General features: G+C 45.2%; 3 protein-coding genes across 4 annotated transcripts; 1 reads left to right on the top strand and 2 right to left on the bottom strand.

The window, feature by feature from the left end:
• The first annotated feature begins 2,138 nt into the window (after nt 1-2,138).
• Nucleotides 2,139-3,792, top strand: tac1 (tachykinin precursor 1). Of its 2 annotated transcripts, XM_037264582.1 has the most exons (5): nt 2,139-2,345; nt 3,094-3,196; nt 3,277-3,300; nt 3,491-3,547; nt 3,637-3,792. In XM_037264582.1, the coding sequence occupies exons 1-5, from the start codon at nt 2,229-2,231 to the stop codon at nt 3,681-3,683; spliced, it is 348 nt and encodes a 115-aa protein (XP_037120477.1). In that variant the 5' UTR covers nt 2,139-2,228; the 3' UTR covers nt 3,684-3,792. The 2 variants fall into 2 exon arrangements, with proteins under 2 accessions (XP_037120477.1, XP_037120478.1); XM_037264583.1 differs by lacking the exon at nt 3,277-3,300.
• Nucleotides 3,793-4,845: 1,053 nt separating this feature from the next.
• Nucleotides 4,846-11,002, bottom strand: asns (asparagine synthetase). The gene is made up of 12 exons (XM_037264568.1): nt 10,854-11,002; nt 9,121-9,376; nt 7,509-7,746; nt 7,262-7,447; nt 7,094-7,195; nt 6,895-7,022; nt 6,660-6,786; nt 6,142-6,248; nt 5,885-5,985; nt 5,734-5,815; nt 5,503-5,658; nt 4,846-5,386 (listed from the first exon to the last, which is right to left on the bottom strand). Exons 2-12 carry the CDS (start codon nt 9,367-9,369, stop codon nt 5,183-5,185), a joined length of 1,680 nt encoding a protein of 559 aa, XP_037120463.1. The 5' UTR covers nt 9,370-9,376; nt 10,854-11,002; the 3' UTR covers nt 4,846-5,182.
• Nucleotides 11,003-11,959: 957 nt separating this feature from the next.
• Nucleotides 11,960-22,290, bottom strand: anln (anillin, actin binding protein). The gene is made up of 22 exons (XM_037264565.1): nt 22,046-22,290; nt 20,834-20,984; nt 20,331-20,747; nt 19,380-19,865; nt 18,907-19,094; nt 18,718-18,822; nt 18,371-18,482; nt 17,749-18,035; nt 17,440-17,582; nt 16,886-17,024; nt 16,666-16,801; nt 16,313-16,483; nt 16,087-16,213; nt 15,953-16,001; nt 15,609-15,662; nt 15,441-15,473; nt 15,097-15,115; nt 14,776-14,888; nt 14,409-14,495; nt 13,954-14,061; nt 13,451-13,623; nt 11,960-12,927 (listed from the first exon to the last, which is right to left on the bottom strand). Exons 1-22 carry the CDS (start codon nt 22,061-22,063, stop codon nt 12,813-12,815), a joined length of 3,231 nt encoding a protein of 1,076 aa, XP_037120460.1. The 5' UTR covers nt 22,064-22,290; the 3' UTR covers nt 11,960-12,812.
• Nucleotide 22,291: the final 1 nt, after the last annotated feature.

Raw genomic sequence — 22,291 nt, 5'->3', positions numbered from 1 at the left:
ACACAATGAAGCTGGAACGCGTCTTTTTCAACACTGCGTCAAGGGCGAAGCTCGACGCAGCGTACCCCAGCTGGCCGGCCGGCAACTGGTGGCCTGGTAATAATATAACGTACATTGGCCAAGATTCAAAAAGAGCCTTTCGTTGCAAATCAGACGTGCTAATCACAAGCATCTCCCGGGCTGTCTGGTGTACGTTCTTCATTTTTCTCAATTCCAAGTCATTACAGAGGCATTACTGTGCAATAACATCCTGCTCTTCACACCTTTTGAATTTGTCTACACTGTTTTTGCCATTATTCACATGTCCTGAGTGTTGTTAGTCACCTATATGTTGAACAGAGGGTGTGTTTTACCGAAGTCAAATTCCTTGTTTGGCACGCTCAAACATGGCGAATAAAAACTCTTGAATCTTGAATCTATCCAAAATAGTTTGACGAAACCATCTTTTTCAAACAAAGCGGGAAATACTGAAAGCATGACATTGTTAATGCCATGTTTTATTCATCATCAGATTGGTGAGTACAGATCCTCCCAGATTAAACATTTGCTTAGCACATCGGTAAATAATACAAAGCCATTGTTGATGGAATAAAGCCAGCCACTTGAACACTCACTGAGTTATGCGCACATTGAACTTCCATAGTGCCGTGGCCACCTATTCATGCTGAACACACTACTCTTAAAAAATGCTTTTCTGATGCAAATGAGTGGCAATTACACCTTTCATTTGAGAGGGTCGACCTAAATTTGCTTCCAGTTACAAAAGCAGAATGTTTGAAAACCACTTTATCCATATGGTACCTAGATTAAAACATCAACTGATTTTCTGTCAATCACAGACAATTTACACTCAGATTCGCACCGTTGCCGAGTGGCAACTGAACCCGTGTGGCTATGTTTACATATCGTCAGTGGCACTGACATATCATGGTTAGAAATCCTGCTTTTTTTTTTTTTTTTACATTTTACTCCTTCAGTATAAAGTGGAAGAGCAAGTCTTTTGTCGGAATTCCTCGTCATCATAGTATCGCAGGGCCCGAGGAGGAGCAGTCAGAGCAAGCACTTTTGGTGCGGTCACTTGAAATACAAAAACGAGACACTTCACGCCCCGCCCCGCCCCCCTTTCCGTCGAACACATTTGTAGTTTTTATTTTTGTAGTGTTTTTTTTTAGCGGTTGTAGCGTTTACCTGCGCCGCAAACGTTTGGGTTAAAACATGTCAACAGCAGCAGACGTGTCCATCCAACCATACATAACACGTAACATAATAAATCCCCTCGAATATTAATGAACACCAGCACTGCAGTCGAGCGAAGCAGTCAGCTAATGCTAACGTCAGCGAGAAGCGAATGAATGCATTTAACGCTTTCGATGCAATTCATCGGATACAACCACTGAAAATACATCCACAAGTGAAAACAGAGCGCACAGTGCTCAAATCAGCAGAAAGACTCATGCTAATGCTATGAAAACGAGGGCATCATAGACACACAATATGAAGATCAGATGCCGGTGTCCGCCGTTTCCGTAGGAACTGAATGTCCTTCAAGTGATTGGCACAGACAAGCAGGACCTGAAAAATGAAATTGACCAGGCACTTCTTCGGGGAGCTGCGTGCATAATTGCATCCAACATTTTGATCTCTCCATTTCGGCATCATCCGACATTTGGTGTCACCTTCGAGTAATAAAGATGGCGGATTTGCCAAATTGTTTGGCCAGCCACACCTGTTAGCTTGTTTGCTAGTGCCGCTCAAAGACGGTGACGTCATAGAGAAACACAGGTAATAGATGAACATATAGAAAATGGATACGGCGTCAAAAATATCCCCCAACTAGATTATAAAAGTAGCTCTGCCCCAAAAACTGTGACGTCATAGATCATAGATAAAAAATAGGTCATCGAAAAATGGATACGGCGTCAAAAATATCCTCCTAATAGATTATAAAAGTATCTCTGCAACACCTAGAGGGGAAGATTAAAATTTTCTACAATCCCGGAGACTCCAAGCGCACAATAAAATGTATTTAAAAGCTAAAAAAGTGCATTTTCCATTGGTGGTCATCATAATTGGCGTCGTCTCTCTCTCTCTCTCTCTCTCTCTCTCTCTCTCTCTCTCTCTCTCTCTCTCTCTCTCTCTCTCCCTGCCGTCCGTTTTCCTCCGTACTCATATAGTTACTTACGTTCCAGTCGTTGAACAGAATAACACAGCCGAGCGAGTTTGACATCATGAGCTTTCGTCTTTTCTCACTTTTTATGCTTTTCATCGCCATAAGCCAAGTTTTTTGCGAGGAGAACGACCTTCAAGAAATCGATGACGACTGGACGAACAACAACCACATACAGGTAGTCCATTTTCGCTTCAGAATAAATGTTTTCCGCATACTTTTTGCACTTACCTGTAATTGCCCCCAAATTAAACTGTGTGTGCGTTTGTGTGTGTGTATATATGTGTGTGTATGTATATATATATATATATATATATATATATATATATATCTCGTGTGGATATGAAAATTTTAACATTTAGTAACACTAGACAAAAGCGTTTTATGTTCAAATATATACTCAGAAGAGATCCACGTTGTTTTTACTCCTTAACAACAATTAAGTGAGCGCATTTCCCAAATGAAAATGAAGCATCAGAAATGACAACGAATTAATATTGCGGTTTTTTTCCGGGTTCGCAGTGCACACAAACGATCATTTTGTTTAGAGAGAAAAAAAAGAATCAAGAAGTAAGAAAAGCGATAAGACTCACAGCATACAGGAAAGCGTTTACCCTGATGAAAGGTTATTGTTAACGCTGCAGCCTCGCTTGTCCGTATTGAAATGAATTGCACGTCTTGTGCTTGACATTGTGAATTGGAGCGATGCCAAGCTGAGGCCATTCTGCTAATGAGAATTCGCCAACAATAAATCATGACAAGACATTTGAGCGCCCTCTCTCAATCAAACAAATGCATGCAATCCCCCCAATTATTATTATTATTATTCACAAGTTCGGTCATGTACAGAACAATATGATCTATTTTGCTGGACTGTTTCTTTCAAATAATACTCTGAGTTTGTCCCACGGCTTTGCTTTCCACAGGACAACTGGATGTCTCGTGACCCCTTCAGAGAAATACTTTGGAGGAAGACAAGAAAGCCCCGGCCACATCAGTTTATTGGCCTGATGGGGAAGCGCTCAATGGGTAACAAATCTCAACGACATGATTTCTAGTTCTGTTTGCCGTCTCACACTTATGTATAATGTTTCCCTTTTCTACCAAAGCAAAGACAGAGATTCCACGCAAAAGTAAGTACTTGCTATAAGAAGGGAAAAAAGGGAATAGTCTGGAGAACAAAAAAGAAAAAAAATCCCAATTATTATGGAAAGTTTCATGTCCTCAAGTGGCACAGGTTTGACCATTTTAAAGCTCTTAGATTACGTGAGATGTATCGTTCCTTCTTGTTGCGGCTGATCTTTTTTTTTTTTTTTTTTTAAGGGCATAAAGTCAACTCTTTTGTCGGGTTGATGGGAAAACGAAGCCAAGAAGATCCAGGTACATCATTGTGCCAGTACAAATATTGCATTTGTGCCTGCCTGCCTGCCTGTATTAAGACAATCCTCTCTGTTGATTGTCTGGTGCAGATTCCTCCCAATGGAGCACAATACAGATGTATGACAAGCGCCGCTAAAAGGGTCACCTTCTCTCCTGCCTGTTTCTTATCTTGGCATTCCTCACCTCTGTGTTGATTTTGTAGATGCTCATTACTGTTTGTCAAATAAAACAATTGTTTACATGTTTTAGTCGTGCCAATGTCGTACCTGTGTCGCTTAGGCGGGCGGCCGGCCAGGCGGATCAGGCAAACATTTGTTGCATTCCAACTTTATTGAGAACGAATGGAAGAAAAGCAAGCATAGTTATGGATGGAACTCTCAAAGAGAACGTAAAGACAGAAACTGAACATACATACATACATATGTGTACGTGTATGTATGTATGTATGTGTACGTACTATATATAATGCATTCAAATGCAAAACATCATGGCTAATAGATGGCAAGTTAAGGCTTGTATTCAGATGAGACTTGGGTTAGGAAGCCCCTTCCGAATGTCATTTCACACAATTAGTAATGCAAATTCATTTTGGAGCAACTTCAAATGGTGGCCATTTGCTTCTTCCAGACCACAGGTGTCATACTCAAGGCCCGGGGGCCAGATACAGCCCGCCACATCATTTTATGTGGCCCGCGAAGACAAATTGTGCATCAAATTCATGTGTCATTAGAATTGCAAATTGTCTTCACTTTTAATATCTTTTTTTTTTTTTAATATTTGACCAGTTTTTACTCATCTGACTCAGTTGTCAGTTTGTTTTGTAGCTTTTACTGTATATAATATGAGGTGCTCATACATTTATTTGGGTTGACAGTCATAATGTCCCTCCGAAAGAAGCTATGACTACAATGCGGCCCGCGAAAAAAATGAGTTTGACACCCCTGTTCCAGACATTTATACGTGTCCAGCGTACTTGGGAAACGTTGGACATCAAATATATGATCCACTCGTATGATTGCATACACACAACAAATTGATGGCTAAATAGTTTTCAAAAAAATGATGTGTTTGAATATTTGACACTTGATTTTAAAAGGCAAATGCTAAGAAACATGCTAGCAATAACTCAAGACGATTAGCAAGAGAAGTCAATGCTCGTGATTTGTCTCTCAAATGATGTGGTTGGCTGGCCAGATCTGGAAGATCTTGACACCAAGTATTTCCTTTTTTTTGTGGGAATAGTGGAGCAGAGTCTCTGTGGGGGCGTGGTGCCATGCCCATCAATCGTGCATCATAAAGCCAATTGTAGTGACTTAGGAGGTTCTGCTGTAGATACGATTTGAATGAGCAAAAGCAATTTCAAACTTGAATAACTAAGCAGCAGCAGCAGCAGCAGCACATAGCTGGTTGCAGTAATGCAAAACTCAAGAACAGAGTATGAATCGCAGTCCGAAAGAATTGATCCACAATGTGATTGAGTGGCTGTTTGAAGCTTTGGCTCCACTCAGTGATATCAATGTCTTCATTTGCCGATAATACATGAATTTGGAACATGAGACGATCTTCCTTTGTGAATTTTTGGAAGGTGAATTGAAATGTCCATTCAAATCCTGTTTGCCTTTCTGCTTGACTTATTTAGTCGTTACTGGTGTAGATGGACAGTGTGCGGGCTGAAGGGTCACTGGCATCAATCCAGCGGGGCATCCAGAAATGGGGGAGCAACTCGGCATGGCCGGGGTAGTGCTTTTCAAAAACCTGTCTGAAGTAGAAGGCCTCTTTGGTGCGGGGAGTGTTGTGAGGGAAGAGCTTGGGAGCGTTGGCCATCTCGCCGTCGCTCACCTGTCCAGAGACCAGGAAACAATCATTTCAAGTGAAGAAATACTGCAATTGGGCACGCATTTTCTCGGCCTATTGCACGCTCCTCACACGTTTTTATCTTTCAAATGTGCACATACCATAGACTCAAGGCATTCCTCAAGAAAGATATACCAGGACTTCTTAACGGACATCACACCATCACTGAAGGCTTCTTTCCTCCTCCACAGAATCTCATCGGGGATCAATTTCACACCTCTGAAGGAGTCCCGCAGAAGGTACTTCTCCATTCCGTGCTGCAGACAAGGTATCGCATAGCTGAGCCAGTCAATAGTTGTCATTTATTTGTATTTTTTTTTAACCAGACCAACCCTGGGATTTCTCATTTCCTCAGGCAGGGATAGGTAATACGCCGTCAGTCTGTGGTCCAGGAAAGGCACTCGGAGCTCCAAACTGAAAGCACGCGAATGAACGGAAGCCAGAAAGACACGGGCAAGCACCCGCGAGCGGGCAAAAGGTTACCCGTGCGCAGACGTGGTGCGATCCGCTCGCAGATTGTCAAACAGGTAGAGTTCTTTCAGCAGGCGGACGCTCTCTTCCGCTCCTGCTTTGGCGCTGGGAGCCTACACAAGAAGTACTCGATTCAATTGGATTCAAGATTACCGATATCAGTATCTTCAAAGCTCCAATATATTCCTGATGTTTTTCCATAACAGTATATGGTCAAACTAATCTTATACGTTTAAAACACCACTGCGTTTAAAAGCAAGAGCACTTGCCTTGTGGAAGTAAATGTAGCCTTGCGTGAGCTCATCGGAGCCTTCCCCAGAGAAGATCACCACACTATCGGTCTTCTCACCAATGTATTTAGACACCAAGTACATTCCTACAGGGACCAAACAAGGCCAGTGTAAGAAACATTTTCAATTCTCCAGAGTTGCGACATTTCTATTCGTTATCTACTAACACGAAAGACACCGCTGAAGGACGTCAACCCGTTTAAACCTTTTCGTTGTAATCTGACAACGCCATTTCTCTGTCGACCCGTTTGAACCTTTTCTTTGTAATATGACAACGTCATTTCTCTGTCCTACGTGGGACGTAAAGAGCCGCTCCAACTGTCACTCTGCTCACTTTTGGAACATGACCACGTTTCTATGTATTCTGTCTTTTGCTCGAAAACGGATGGATGTGCCTCCAGTATTAGCAACTTGATCTGGATTGACAACCAATGAATCAGAGAGAAAGCAAAAGCATGGGCTGACATTTCCTCAATCATGCTTCACTTTTCACTCACCGACAGAGGCTCGAACAGTGGTGATGTCATAGGTCTCAAGGCTTACAATCACTTGCTCTACAACCTGAATGCCTTCTTCGGCAGTGAAGTTCACCTCGTGGTGTTCGCTGCCGATGTAAGCTGCGACCTTGGGGGGGGGGGGGGGGGGGGAAATCAAATCACACTTTGGACTCAAAGACAGTGTCCAAATAAAGAAACATTCTTGCAATTGCCATCTCCCTGTGCGCCGGCTGACCTTACGGGCCGCCAAGATGTCCGGGCTGTCTTCCGACCCAATTGAAAAGGTTTGAATGGGATACTCGAGTCCCACTTGTTTTGCCAGCTTCACCAAGGTAGCGGCAACCAAACTGGAATCCAGACCCCCTGAAGCACAGAAAATGAACTCCATTCTTTGCTGAGATCCCATGAATAGAACAAGACATTTGAGCCATTACCCGAGAGAAGACAACCAATCTTCCTGGTGCCCATGAGCCGTTTCCGTACGGCGTTCTCAAACAACCTTCTGACGTTGTCCTTGACCGTGTCGTCGTCAAAACCTAAGACACGGCAGCGATGACTTTTTGCAAGGTGACGCTGAAGGCCGGTGGTGGGGTGGCGGCTACCTGCTGCCAGTTTCCCCACGGTGTCATAGATGGCGTGAGCTGGCTCCTTGGTGCATTCGTGGAACTGCTCCAGCTCAATCGATGTCACCTTTCCGTTGAGGCTCAAATGAAAGACTTCAAAATGACCCGGCAGAAAGGGGCTGACTTTGGCAGCCGTGTCCGTGGCGCGGACCACATCCGTAAGGCCTGCGAGAAAAACCAACAAGTTTGCACGCATAACTAACTCCCGGTGCACTCGGGCCGTTACCTTTGGCCTCGGAGCTGACTCCGAGCGTTCCGTCGTCGGTCAGAAGTCGAAACAAGGGGCGCACGCCGTACGTGTCCCTTCCCAGGCACACTTTTCTCTGGCTCGTGTCCAACAGAACGAAAGCAAAGGTGCCGTCCAGGAGAGACACGGCCTTCTGAATGCCGAAGCGCTCGTACAAGTGCAGCAGAACCTCGCCGTCCACTTGTGTCTGGCACTCAAACTCAAATTGCTTCTTCAGCTGAAAGAAGAGTTGAGGAAGAAAGTAGAACATATAGTTGATCAAGTGGCTCAGAACCCTTTGAGACTTATCCCTGATGATAGTATTTGACTTGAATGATAGCAAAAGAAAGCCTTGCAATCACCGAGGCTTTCCAACCAATTGGTTTGCCTCGCGTGGCTTTCAAGGTGCTTCATTTGCATTATGGCGCCATCAAGTGGCCAAACAGGAAAATATACTGAGATTCCAGTGAGTAGAGGGACAAGATGACAGGCGATCAGGAGCAATCCTTTCGTTTCAGCAGTAGGTGTAGAATGCAAGTACGCCTTAGCAACAGGCTATCGATTGCAGCAATGAAATATGAGCCACACCTGTCTCAATGGGAAAGTGACTCAAATCTTACACAATGATATTCTTTTTTTTCTTTCTTTTCCTCGGGCATAACTTGAAGCTCACAACAAACACTGACAACGCCTCAGGGGGTCTACTCGTCTCAAGTTCAACGGAATATAGAATGAGCTAGAATGCATCATGCTTGCATACGTATGTTGGTGACTGACAAAAGACGTGACAGGCTGGTTGGGCGGGCGGCCATGCGGGGGGGCACTTGAGCTGCACAAAGGCTGTATTTCTTGCTCTTAATTTGACCCAAATGATGACACCCTTAACTTCACATTTTGGAGTCAACAAATGCATTTTCAAACTTGAGTAATGAGGCCTTTTTGAACGCATGTCTGCAAATTCCATGTTGTCCGTTATTTCAGGGGCCATTCTGTTGGGGTTTTTTCTCTTAAATTGAAGGATACCAACCAACAACGGTTTAACATGCATGACCACATTCCTTAAGGAATGCGTGTCAAACAATCTTGCCTGAGGCTTTCCACTGTGGAATTGACATGAAAGAGTTTTCTGGTTATCCTCTGCGGATGCCAGCTTCCTCCCACATTGTAAACACATGCAGGCTGTAGGGTTTTCATTTTTATGAGCATTCTTTCATTTTCTCAAAAAGCAAAGATGCAAACAGCCTCGCGGAGCCTCGAGAACGGTACGGACAAAAAGACGTGCTTACGAGGCACAATTCAAGCTTTCCGGATCATTGCCCAAGAGCGACGTGACCGACCACGACGATAAGCAACTTGTCACGTCTGCGCCTCCCGAAGCGCTTTACGGTGCGGAAAATACGCCATTTCTTTCTAAACACAAGAAAAGTGATTTGTGTGAACAACACAATGAAAGCATCGAATGACAATTACATAAGTCAGTACTGCAGGCTCAGCCAGCACTTGAACTTCATTGTTGTGCTCCCAACTGCTGTTTACGTAAGACCCGGCCGGCCGGGCACGGGCCTGCTCCAAACAGAAGGAAAAAAACGGCAAACGGCTGCTACGGTCTTACTGTGAGGTGGTTGTAAATCTCGCCATTGTAGCACAGCCACAAAAAGGGCAGTTTGTTGACGTGCAAAGGTTGCATGCCATGCAGCTGATCCAAAATGGCCAGCCGATGGAAGCCAAAGCAGCAGTTGGCGTGCCCGTTGATATTCTCAAAGCGGAAGGCGTCTGGGCCTCGGTGGGCTATTTTCACGGCGTCGGCGCACTGAGTTGACAGGCTCTCGTCGCTGCCGAACATTGCCCAGATTCCGCACATCTCGGATCTGCGGAAAGGAACAAATGTACAAAGACAAAAGGTGCAGTACCAGCCAAGAGCCAAATACCGGCAAAATCACCGTACTGACTTTCAAAGGCAATCAAAAAAGACACTACAGTTCATCATCAGGTAAGTAAGTGACCTTAACAAGCCGCCATATTAAGCCCGATATTTTGACTAGACACAAAATGGCAGAGTTGAGTTTTCGTTCCTTTCGGATAGACTGTAATCCATACAGAGACGTAATCAAAAACTTCAAAAGCAAAGCAATATTTTCAAGCCGAGAATATCGGTGGCTGCAAGGCGTTCTCTGAAAAGGGTTTGAGCAAAGCCGTTTCAAAATGGATGGGAGGCAGGCACGAAGGAAGGAAGGACGGAGAAAGAGCCAAGGCAAGGAATCACCTCGCAATCAAGAGGACAAAACGCAATCAATAACAAAACCTGTCCAAGTGGATGAACTAGTGATGGCCTCCAACTCAATATTAAAGCAAATATTTAGAATGCTTGCTGAAGGCTGCAAGTTATCCTGAGGTGACTGGTAGTTTTCCTCTGGTTGTTTATACGTATTTGCCGTCTGCATGTCCGTCCGTCCGTCCGTCCGTCCGTCCGCCCGCCCCCTGTCACTTCCAATGGAGCTCATTCATTGTTGTGCTCAAACATCAGACTGACTGGCACTTGTCCAAAAGGGACAAACCTGCAGCAAGAGCCTCAGAGCATCTTCCTCACACATATTGATGATTGTTCAAATCGAACACAATTGGTTTGGAAATGAAAATCGCTTCCGTTTCCTCTCCTTGCTTTGAACTCTTAGGCATTGTCGTATTCTTTGGAAAGAAATGAACAATCAAATGAGCTGTGTCAATCGAGCAATGGATTTGTTGACCATAAAAAGCTGCCATTTCAACTTGAATGTGAGGAGGAACTCTCACTTCAGAACCACTGGAGCAATTTGATCAGTCCTTTGAGAGAGACACTTGCGCCAACACTGACAGCAGTCTGTCTCCCCAAACAAGTTGGAACGTGCCAGTGCCATTTGATTTGGCTTTATGAAGGAACTGAGAGTATTTACTCCAATACTTGCTTCGATAGCTATGCGCAGCAGCAGCCCCCCCCGCTTTGCTTTTTTTCTCATTCGCCTTGGCTGAGGGGAAAAAACGCTTACAAATGAGTAACATGACGGCGGAGCAAAATGGGGTCTAATTGCTTTGGGCGTCAAATCAACCACTTGGTGATGTAACGTGCGCCCGCGCGACAGACAGACAGACAGACAGACAGACAGGTGAAAATGAAAGAACAGAATAGGCGTTACTCATGCGACAACAGCAAGTTCCAATTGTCAATCGCCAAGAAAATACTCAGTTGAGTATTGCTCACACTAAAAGTCATCGTAGTATTCTTTTTTTTTTTTTTATCTGAACACGCTGTCAAAAGGTGAACGAAACAGATGCATATAAGAACATTGGTTCCGGTGTCAAAGTCTTTACCTTGTTCTTTCAAAGATTCCCAGGAGTAGAATTTACGTTTGCTGAGTTGATGCTGGCGCTACTGCGATCGAGCCGAACCGGGCATGGGTTTCCTTGTGTCACATCGAAGATGGGGGACGGCGTGATATAATTGGACCCAATTGAGAGAGAGAGAGAGAAAAAAAAAGAAAATCTCCACCCTACCTCCCTCCCTCGCTCGCACGCACGCACTCAACTTTCAAGAATCCTGATTATTTGGACACAACTCAGAATGTCACTATTGTTCTTCTTTTGTGGTAGCAAAAGTAACAAAGTATAGCAGTGGAATTATGGAGCAAGAATCACGTCAGTTGCGCTCCAATTGTTGTCACCTTTAGATTTTATTCAACTCTATTTGTATTGCATTTTGAAAACAAACATCGCAAACAAGTACAACTGTGCACAGAACTGAACAAAGAATAGTGAAATAAACACAAAGAAATATTTCAATCGGAGTACAACTTGGCAGAAAGACCATCCAAACTATAGAAATGGACTTAGAGTTGGAATTTCCGTATGTTTTTGTCAAGAACATTAGCACAAGGTAATTATTTCGGCAAATGAATCATGCATACTGTTCAATTGCTCAACAATCATTCCTAAATGATGGCTTCAGTATTTGTTATTGCAATGTATTTCTTAGTCCAAACTTGTAATGGTGCATGCAGTTGTTGCCTGAATCAGAGTTCAGCAAGCGGCAAAAATATCCACGTATGAGTTCGTCTCCACCAATTCTGGTGAAAGGACATGGCGTATCTCAAAAGTCAGAAATGAACCAAATCACCATTTTACAAAGCAACGAATAACATTGTTGATATATTGCCATAAAGCCTGGACAAAATGTTGCAATCTTATTAGTGTAGTAATGTCAAATATTTCAAATGTATGGCTTGCTTTCATTTTTCTATGACCTCTAAAGTGTCCGTCGCATGATTCCCAAATAACCCAATTCAGGGGGTCAACCAAGCTTTTTGAAAATGAATGCGACTCCCGGCTTATTTAGGAATGCAAAGATCCACCAGTTTGCTAAATAACAAATGTGCTCAACTTTCATTTCTTCTCATTACACATTGGTTTGTTTTGAAACAAAATGCAAGTCAAATTTTCTACATCATTTTTTTGTGCCGCCGGTTCCAAATTTACCTTCATTTCTCTGTAACCACATCAGGTTTTCATAAGAACAACAATAATTATTATAATAATAGTATAAGAATAACATGTCATATATAATAATAGTTTAAGGGTTAGGTTCAGCAACACAGATTTTTTTGCTGGGAAGACAGCGCATGGTAAAAATGCTATCGCACAAGCTTTTCTAGGTCTCAAAACTGCACTCTTTGTTTAAAAAAAGCCCTTTTATTTGGACATCTTAGAAATAGCAGATTAACACTGGCTGTTCACAATGGCAAAGTTTCATACTGCAAACGGTTGGGGATTTCAGCGGCTGTGAGATCCCGCGCGTTGTCTCAGAGTCGCCAACAGAAGCGATTCGATTGCCATTAAGGATTCCACATGTCACAAGCGACGCCTTCAGAGGCAGAAGGCTAAAGAAAAGAGGAAAACCTTGCCCACAAATAAAGGAATGTTCAAATCCCATTTCATTTTCCAGCTGCAGGTGTCATTCGAAATATTCAGAGTGCAGCTTAAAATGATAATAATCGCAAAAAACCCGAAAAAACAACAACAACCTGATGTGCTAGGGAAAAAAAAAGCTTAAAAAAAGAAATGAAGCGACACAAAGCCATCTCTGATCAATAGTTTGATGATTACCAGTAATGATATTAATTTGGTGCAGCCATGGTAATGATTTTTTTACAGGTAAATATGCTGGCTTCTCATGTTGATGACTTGATATTTACGCATAAGCCTCCAAACAATATGTATTGCACTTAGTAATGGCGTATTGCTAAAACTTACAGAGCGAGAGCTTGTGTTTTGGGTTTAGAGAGGTTTGGAAGAGCCACCTGGTTGCCACAGGCGCAAGTCCACCAAAATCTGGTTCAGCTTGTGCAGCCACAAACTCCTCTCATCCTTTGTGTCTGCGCTCAGCCAGTTTCTGCATAAGAAAGCAATTTGCATGCGCTCAGTCCATGTAAACAACATGTGCCTTGAATCACATCCCACTGATGATGGTCTACATGTCTACAAAGTATGTCTAGCACAGGGGTGGCCAACCCGCGGCATGCGGCTCGCGAGCCGGGTTTCATGCGGCTCCTTTACGTTCGGCTCGCGAGCCGCATGCGGCTCCTTGCCGGGTTTCATGCGGCTCTTTGCGGTACACAGTAAAAAAATGTGGCTCTTAGTCTCTGACTGGTTGGCCACCCCTGGTCTAGCACATACGGTTTTATGTTGAGGAATGGAGCGCCCGCACAAAGCAAGTCGTGTGGTTTGCAACGTCTGGCTTTGCGTACCTTTGTTCATTTCTTGGCAACAAACGTCTCCTAACTCTAAATATGGGCACCCACTGCGCACCAGCCGTTTGATAACAATGGAATTCCTCAACAACAAAATGCAACAACAACTGGCCAATCTATGCGTCACCACTGGGACATACTAAACGTTGGTACGTTGGTACTTACTTGGTAACACACATGGAGTTGCTGCATTGACTGACGAGCGTCTCTTTGTCGTCCTCTCTCTGCGCTCGAACTGTGACGAGCTCCAATGTGTTGGGCCTGGCGCAAAATTCTCGCTTGGCCGCTTCCACCCTGTTACTGATGCACTTGGCGAGGTTGATGCGGCCAATGGGATTCTGAGAAAGCGCACACCACAAAAAAAGAAATTGTTCGACAAGTGTTGTGTGGCTCCCGAGCGGTGACCGAACAGGACGTACTGATTTTTTGTTTTCTTACGGCAGATTATGCACATGCACACACCTGACTTTATTTCTTTTTAATCACAATGAAGAGTAAGGCAGGCCATTTTATGTCAAGTCCTGCCCAATGATATCTTTTTTTTACTCTTGTGTCGATGTTTTGGCACAAAAAGTGTGTCCATAATTGTCACCTGTTTTCAGCCCATTCCAAAATGTGCACTGCGCTTGAACTGTCGCAAAGATGAACCCTCTGAGTAAGAGTTTTACCTTTCGCTTTTCATCATCGGGGTAAGTCCAGTAGGAGATACAATATCCCGATAAGACGCACCATCTCCGACGCCAGGCTCCAAAGCCGCTGACGTCTTCAAACATAGTCTGGAGGAAGGAAGCATTCGGTCGTAGAAACATGAGCACCATTGGCAGGAAATAGTCCACAACCCCATTACTGTATCAATGACTCGGGCAGAGCGGGAATCGAACAGCGCGCCCTCTGGCCGGCCGGCCAGCCAGCCGGCCAGCCAGCCAGCCTCATCCCCCCCAATATTGATGAGATACGTAATAAAAAGAAGTCTGTGGCGAGGCCAAATGAAACACGACATTGCCAGAAACGTCTTCTTTTACTTCTGTTCATGCGGGTCACTTTGGGGACACCCACCCATATTTGAAAGACAGAATTTGAACGCTTGACCCCCCCCATCCCATCCCACATTGATTATACTCACCAGAAAACCTCGTTCTTCCACCTTTGAGTTGACTTGGCACAACATCCTGAGGTAGACGTGGCCCTCCAGAGGACACAAGAATGGGACCTTTTGTCAAAAGCAAAGAAATACAATGACAAGTGTACGAATGGATGGACTCACTACAAAAGACCAGGCCATTATTCTTATCTATGCACATTTCCACCCCATTTCAACCTGTGAAAACATCGAACACTTTGTGCTTTGTACTTTTTTTCCCCTCCCCCTATCATTTTGCCGTAGACAAATGGAAAAGCGTGCTCTTTTGGAAAGTTACATTTTGGAAAGAATTGGCAAACATCGGAGTTCAAGTCTGTATCAGACTAAAAGAGTAATAATCAAAAATGACCTTCTCCAAATGAAACTTGTTCTCCCCAATTGAAGAAAGAGTGAGCTTGTGATGTCCAACCAGGACAAAGTTACTGGTACGAACAGCGCTCGGGCCGCCTGGACTTGCAAGAACTTGAAGAAATGTGAAGAACGTTTCCAACATCATTGAAAGTACACAAGTTCAAGAAAGGATTGGAACATTTGTGAAAAATATCAATACATCTAGCATATTTAGTCAAAGTGATGAACGTCCTTTGAGCTCTGAGGTTACCATACAGTTAGCGTAGCGTCAAATGGTCATTCTCATGCTGAGGGATGTGGTCATTTTGGACATACGTACCTGGTGTCTGGCTGCTTTTCTGAAAAACAAAGATAAACATGACAAAAGGATGAGAAAAGAAAAATGCACGGTGCAACAAAACGGCAAGGCATTCATGGAGACGCAGAGAGTAATTCGCTGAGTAATTCCTTCGCACCGGCAAACGCAGTGTTGTGTAAGGTCAGACTGCATTTTCCCCATGAGATGCCAGTCAATTCTTCCACTGGCAGAGAAGTCAAATTCCCCAATCTTGAATGTAGGTTTGCGTAGCTAGCCACCGCATTACACGATATCAAGCGACGTCCTAACTACGAACAGATACTACATCAATCTCCACAAAGAAGGGAATACTTTCAAAGCCTTACCGTGATAGCAAGAAATCTCTTTGGAGTGATGGCCTGAAAAGGAATGCAGATCATTTCATGGAACAAAAACAACACTTGTATGCCGTGTCCTAAATAGGTCAATGAATCATCCACATCTTGAGAGCACATGGAATAAGCAGAAGGTCTCATCTGACATGCCCCTCATACCTTGGACTTGCTGGCTTTCTTCTTCTTGTCACTGCTCATTTCACACTTTTGAATCTGAGGATGGAAAATGTTCAAGAACGCTCGGTTGGTACGAGCAAAAGGCATTGGGAAAACGGGCCGTTTGATTGAGGACAACTTTTCATATCATAGTGGAATCTGGCTCGCCACTTTATGACCAACGGCGGTTGAATACACGCCGAGAGCGCGGGGCGGCGTGCCTCGCTGCGGACGTTGCTCTTTTAGTTTGACAAAGCCTTGATATTGCGGACAGGAGACTCCCTTTGCTTGGGTGACGCGTAATGTCCCCCCCCACCGTGTCAAAAAAGCACTTTTGAAATACTCACCAGACAATACACTTGGATATCAATGGCAAACTCACTGGAGACATCAGATCTGAAAGCCCAGAAAAAAAAAAAATAGGAACAATCAGTTCCATGCTGCTCTCATTTTTCACACGAAGACAGACTGTGTGTCTTACAAGGTCAACTTTGTGGGGAAGGTTAGGGTGTCCCCAGTGAGCCCACAGTGCGTGCTTGCCAGGGGAGTGGCCACTGTGTTTTCAGCTCCGGCCCGAATCAGGATGAAGAAAGAATGTTTCGTTGATTCTGAGACAAAAGGGCACGAGGTCAAAAAGAGCTGTCCGTCTGTGGTGATGATGATGATGATGATCATTTGCCTGCCCAGTGACTTCACATTCTGTCTACCTGGCTTGTTGGCAGAAGAACAAACAAAGTCTGCCTTAAGAGGCAAGCGCAAGTCCTGGAGACAGACGGAGCCCTTGGAGGCGGAGATGCCGGTGGCTTTAGAGGCCACTGGGGTTCTTTTCTCGCCCTTCAGCTGCTGCAGCTCTGTCTTGAGTGCCTCTCTCTTTTCAGCTAGGGCGAAGAAGAGAAAAAACATACATCTATATGTATATCTATGTATATGTATATCGATCTACGTATATCAGGACTAAAGCCTTCTATCGTGTAGATCCAACGACGGCGTCTGTTCATATTTGCACAATTGAAGAAGGAGCCACTTTTCCCAACGTGGAAACACTGTGCACTGCACTCACTTGCGACCAGCAACAGCCTCTCTGCTTCAGCCTCCACCTGAGAGCCTTTCCCGTGTTCTTCATCTGTGCAACAGTTGAGAGCCTGGCTGGCCTGGTGGATGACTGTTTGCTGCAGGTTCATCTCATTTGTGAGAATCTAGACAAATGGTGAGACAACGGGTGGAGTCACGTGCAGCACACCGCTTGCTTGGCAAATTGACACAGGCAGGCTATTTCAAACCTTCAACTTTTGTTTGACGCTAGACAAGCTGGAGCCTCCCAGTTCCTCTGCTCTGTGGGAAAGCTCTTTTTTCGCCGTCTTCCCCTTAGCGTTGGCTTTCTCCGACTCCTTGACTCGAGTGGACCTATAAGCGTCAACACTGACGCAGACGTATACGGATTAGGGCCGGCCTACAGTTTAGTGAATAGAATAAGATTGGGAGGGTCGAGCAGAAATAGACACACTGGTCTTAATTTGAGCAATCTTCTTATTTCCTGCGCATGTGGAGTGAATTTCCACTTTTGAGCCGAAAATGGAAAAGTAACTGTCCCCGCCAGCCAAGCAAAGCCCTCTTTGTCAGTGTTGAACTGGGCTTATGGCTTATGTCCCCCTGCTAGCTCAGGAAGTCCCCCGCAGAGTAGCTGGGGAAATCCAGGTTTCGCAGAAGACAAAGTTTGGATGGGTAGAAAAGACGTCGCAAATAAAGCAGAATGCTCACTTGTTCTCTACGGTCAGGCTGCTGAGCAACGTCATTTACGGCACGACGTTCCGGAATGTCATCAAGAGTGCCTTACCTGTATGGTAATTTGGGATGGTCATCTGTGACATGGATACTGTCAGAAGTGGCACTCCTTATACTTGCTCTCTGGAACGGAGGTTGGCAGGCTTCATCTAGACTGCTATTGTTCATGATGAATGAACCCGCTGGAGTTGATGTCTGCGAAAAAAGAGAAGGGAATGCCTCATGATATACGTATGTAGGATAATACGACATCATTATTTTGGGAAGGGGCAGGCAACAATGAGAGTCGCAGGAAGGATTAGTTCTATTAAAAAAAAAAACAGATGGAGTTGTATTGCGACTCCATCCGCACGCATCATACCATCATTGTCTCCGGACTCTTGACCACGGCAGCAGCCACGGTCTCTGCCAGTGGTGTGAGAAGGGACATGGAAGAGATGTTCAAGGCATCCTCCGCCTCTTGATCCTGCTCCTCCAAAACTCCTTGGAACAGATCGTCGATAACGGCAGAGTCGACGGAACCGTCGACACACAATTCGATTTCCCCGTCTTCGGCGTTCTCTTCATCTTTTGACGCGTCGGCCATTTTGTCCTCATGTCTCATCGGACTCGACGCGGATGCCGGGGGACAATTGAAGAAGCCGCTGCCTGTCGATCACGTTGAACACACCCATATTAAATCGGCAAAATGGAAATGAACTGAACACAATGCACAATTTCCTTATGTATTGCGATTGTCGCAGCACCTGGATACTGGAAAAGGTGTGGGAAGGGGGGAGAGAGAAAAAAAAAAAAGTGCCCTAACTGCCTCAATGCCAGTGGGTAAGAAAAGAAGTGTACATTTTCATCCATTTTTGGAACAATTAAAAGAAAATGATTATGAACTGAACAGGTTCATTTAAAAATCGGAACTTTGACCTAGAAAATAAACTTTCCCAACACTGGCTAGTGGTCAATTACAGTAAACGGGTACGTCAAAATACCTAGAGTTGCGCCTTTTTCAGGGCTTTTTGTAGCTTCAGGAAAAGGTGCTTTGGGCTCATCTTTTTGCTCAAACAAGGCCATGTTGCCATCCACACATTTGTCAAGACTTTCCTAAAAAAAAAGAAAAAAAAAAAAGAGATTTATCAGACCAACACAAAACAGACAAGAAACTGTGGATGTAGTATGTGCAGACATCAATCCACAGTTGGCCACCACTTAATTAGGTGGCGATGCCATAGGTAACTTGAACAAATGACACAAAACATTGAGGCAACTTGTGTGTGTGTGTCCACCGTATCCATCCAATTTGGATATACTATTCATGCAAACACTGTGGTATAGCAACCTTGAGGTCTGTTCTTTTCTTGCTTTCTGAGCCAGCATCTCTGCTTTTCCACAAATTATTGCCCTGGGGCCGACTCCGAATCTGAGCCAGTTCAGACTCGCGCTCCTAAAAAGAGAAGTCATCGTCTTTAGTAGATAGACGAGAAGGGTAAATGTCAGCACTAGCGTCCGTCCGTCCGTAGGTACCTACCAGTTTTTGTTTGTGGGCGAGATCAGCTGTGGTCGTTTGTGCCGCTTGGGCAGCCATGAACCTGTTTTGCACAAGTCTACTGTTTGGTGTGGCCGGCTGGGTGCTTCGCTCCGTCGGCGAGTTTGTACGCTCCTGGCATCGCTCGCCAAATCGGTCCAGGAAGGACTTGACCTGGACGCCTTTCGGCCCTAGAGGAGAAAAACGTCAGGTGTTGGGCTGAACCACAACTTCTCTTTAAGCATGAATAGAAGCGCTTGGCTGTAGATCTGTCTGGACTGCAACGTCCTATCGGGAGTCGATTAGCATTACAACGAATGACTCAAAGGACACAGTTAAGGTGAGATTATTTGAGGCTGTTGATTCTGTGATGGACTTTTGTAAATGTGATTGTACATGGTGGATAGTGCACTGAAGAAAATGGTCAATTGAATTCAAATATCTGTCAGAAAAAATGCACTAGCATTATAGCTTACCGGGACTAGCCGCGGCGGTGTTCTTTGCAAAAGTTGCTTTGGCAGAGAGCTGTGGTGTGAAAACATTGGCAACGGCAGCGCTTTTCAGAGAGCTCGACGGCGACTCCGCTGCTTTCCGAGGCCTCGTTACCGAATGAGGCGTCGCTACGGTCGCGGGACTTTCAGTCTTCTCGCGGGACTCGAGCGGCGCGGCCGCCGCCTGGATGAAGGCTTTCTGGGGCCTTGGCTCATTTGATGAATACGTGGAGGCAGACAAATGCGCATTCCTGCAGGCTGACTTGGGAGTAAAAGCTGCAACAGACTTTTTCTCTTTTGAAAGGCTGACATGGCTTAAGTCGTCTTCCCAAGTTCCAATGGTGGCAGCAAGGACGGCCAGTTTTCCTCTCCGCCCGACTGACGTTTCCGAGGGCACGGCGGCGGGGCCGGAACTTGTCGCGACATTTTCTCTCAACAGACGCGGAGGCGTGGAGTCTTCCGCACTCTCGTCTACAAGAGCGAAACACACCGAGCGGTTAGGCAATGGCAATCTGAAAAGCGAGCATCCCAATTTCAATGTTAACATTGAGCATGATCACACTTCCATGTTGATACAAGAACAACAGACAGCCCCAAGAAGCGTTGGCCATTAGCATCGGATAACGATACAGCGCATCACGCAGCACTAGCGAGCGGGAGCCGAGCCGAGCCGAGCCGAGCGGGAGCCGGTCTCGCTTTTCGAAACACTCTCCTCACCATTATTGCTTTTGCTTTCGAGACAGAACAACACATACGAGGGCCGGCTGGCTGGCTGACGCCCATTTTGGAAAATATGCAATATCCTTGCTGACTATAGAGATTGATATGATTCCCATATTTCACATGTAGTACCTAAAGAACTGATATTTTTCATGGAATGCAAGAATTGTAGCACCTTACACTTGGAGTCCTAGTTCAAAGTAAAAAGCAGCTTACCGATGCCATCCCAGCATTTCCTCTGTTGGGCAAGCCTCTGTAGACGCGACTTCACATCGGTGGTGTTGGCGGCAGCGGCAGGTGAACCTTCCACAGGGTCTTCGACGCTCTTCATTGCAACCGGAGCCACGTCAACAACCCCGGACGTTTGCATTTTGGAAGGCGCAGCCGCAGCGATCTTCTCTGATGCTGGCAGAAGCATTTTCAACTCTACCCGCTGAGCGGGCGGTCGGGCTTCCCCGGTCCAAGATGTCGGTGGGACGCTTACAGGGACAACAGGGGGCTTCTTGTCTGTTAGGGGATCTGGCTGAACAGGAGCCGGAGGTTGCGTTTGACTCTTTTCTGCCTCGACCGGCTCGGTATTTTCCGTTGAGCATCTGCGCTTGGACGGAGAAGGTTTCAAGGATGTCGGAGTCACTGGGAGGAACGAAAACATAAAGATGTGAAGTAAAGAAGATGTGAAGTCTTCATCCAAGTGGTTCGTCGATGAAAATCAGACATACCTTCCTCAATCACCGTCTTAATCATCACACCGTTTGTATCAGTCAGAGGCTCCCTGGGTCTTTTGACGAGCTGTCGCTCTGCTGCATTTGGTCTGGCCGCCATCTTCTTCTGGAGGTTCTCTCTTCGAGCCCGTGTCCGCTCCAAGAGTTTCTGACGGGATGGTCGACATGGAACCGTTTCTTGACATTTTCCAAGAAGGCCATGCTAAAACAACTTCAATACGACTGACATGTGAAAGTATCAAACAGTTGACATGGGTTGTTTATTCTTTTTCCACGATAAAATTCAATATCATATGTTGGTAACATACACCTGAGCCTTTCTTCTTGTATTGCACACAAAGTCAAACGTTTCGGTCCAACGCCTCGAAGTGAGTTTGCAAAGGACAGCATGTGAACGCAGCCGGCCGAATGTTTGGTGGTGGTCGGAGGGGCACACTGCCTGCCAGTCTGCCAGCCAGCCAGCCAGCCAGCCAGCCGACCGACCGCCCCCCCGGGCCACGCCTCTGGCAGCCTGCCTGCCTGCCTGCCTCAGGGCTGGCTGCTGTGAACCTTCCCACCACCAGTGTGAATGGGCGTGGGAGTACTTGGAGTACAATTCCAAGCGTCTTTCTTCCAGAGTGCTTTGCCTTTCGCTCCTAGGTTTGGTGGCCGAGCAGGTGAACACTTGCTGGGGGGCTAGCCCAACGCTCGAGACACCAGCCGCCTGGCTCTTGTGTCAACATTTTGTGTTCCCCACACTCGTTCTGACTATATTTTGCGATTTTTGAGTGTCCAAAAAGAGTGCTATAAACGTTCGATGTATTTCTTTGAACTACAGTCTTATCCCTGTCTTTGGTCAAAAACAGACGACGTTTTGGGAATATTTATTCGTAAATAATGGCTCAAATAACTCTTCCGCCAACTTTCAACAGAGAAAACTACCTGTACACACCATCTATGGGCCTTGGAAAAGGACAGTCAATGTTTGAATCACAAACGAGTCGCTTCGTAACGTATACGCCCTTTAAACGTTGAGCTGTCAGTAATTGAAAAGAAACGAGACTTTCTCACCGGTTTCATCACACAGAGAACTGTTCAAAAACCTCAACGTTTGTTCAAATCGTTTATATTGAGAAATTCTAATCATCGCTTTGTAACTGATGTTACACTTTCGTCTTCCCTGCTAGTTTGCTAACGAGCATATCAAGGAAGTGAAATGGTTCTACTCACCTCCGTAAAAGGATCCATTCTGGCACTAATGTGTTGTGGCTTGTAGATTTCTAAAAGCTCAAGTACATTAAAATGTCCAAAAAGAGAGCTTGAAAGGAAGCGAGCGGCGACTCTACCGACTGGTCTTCTCTTACCTCTTGTACAAAACAACTCCTGTTCAAATTCGAATTTTAGCGGCGCAGCTCTTCCGAAGGTCTTTCTACCAATCACAGGGACGGACACTCAATTCAAGTAGGACCAGCCAAT

This window comes from Syngnathus acus, chromosome 11 (assembly GCF_901709675.1).
Source record: "Syngnathus acus chromosome 11, fSynAcu1.2, whole genome shotgun sequence".
NCBI lineage: Eukaryota > Metazoa > Chordata > Actinopteri > Syngnathiformes > Syngnathidae > Syngnathus > Syngnathus acus.
Note: the sequence above shows the minus strand (reverse complement) of the source record. Positions and strands in the feature narration are given on the sequence as shown.

Bases quoted from the DNA above. Each gene is read 5' to 3' on its own strand.
- asns (XM_037264568.1), bottom strand. From the start codon at position 9,369: ATGTGCGGAATCTGGGCAATGTTCGGCAGCGACGAGAGCCTGTCAACT. The intron at 7,023-7,093 runs GTAATGGCTCAA...TCTGTGCTTCAG, and splicing joins GATTGGTTGTCTTCTCTCGG to GGGGTCTGGATTCCAGTTTG. The intron at 6,249-6,659 runs GTGAGTGAAAAG...TGGTCCCTGTAG, and splicing joins CACTGTTCGAGCCTCTGTCG to GAATGTACTTGGTGTCTAAA.
- anln (XM_037264565.1), bottom strand. The intron at 20,748-20,833 runs GTATGTCTGATT...CGTTCCTCCCAG, and splicing joins TAAGACGGTGATTGAGGAAG to TGACTCCGACATCCTTGAAA. The intron at 17,583-17,748 runs GTATGATGCGTG...CTTTTTTCGCAG, and splicing joins AGAGTCCGGAGACAATGATG to ACATCAACTCCAGCGGGTTC.
- tac1 (XM_037264582.1), top strand. From the start codon at position 2,229: ATGAGCTTTCGTCTTTTCTCACTTTTTATGCTTTTCATCGCCATAAGC. The intron at 2,346-3,093 runs GTAGTCCATTTT...TGCTTTCCACAG, and splicing joins CGAACAACAACCACATACAG to GACAACTGGATGTCTCGTGA. The intron at 3,548-3,636 runs GTACATCATTGT...TGTCTGGTGCAG, and splicing joins ACGAAGCCAAGAAGATCCAG to ATTCCTCCCAATGGAGCACA.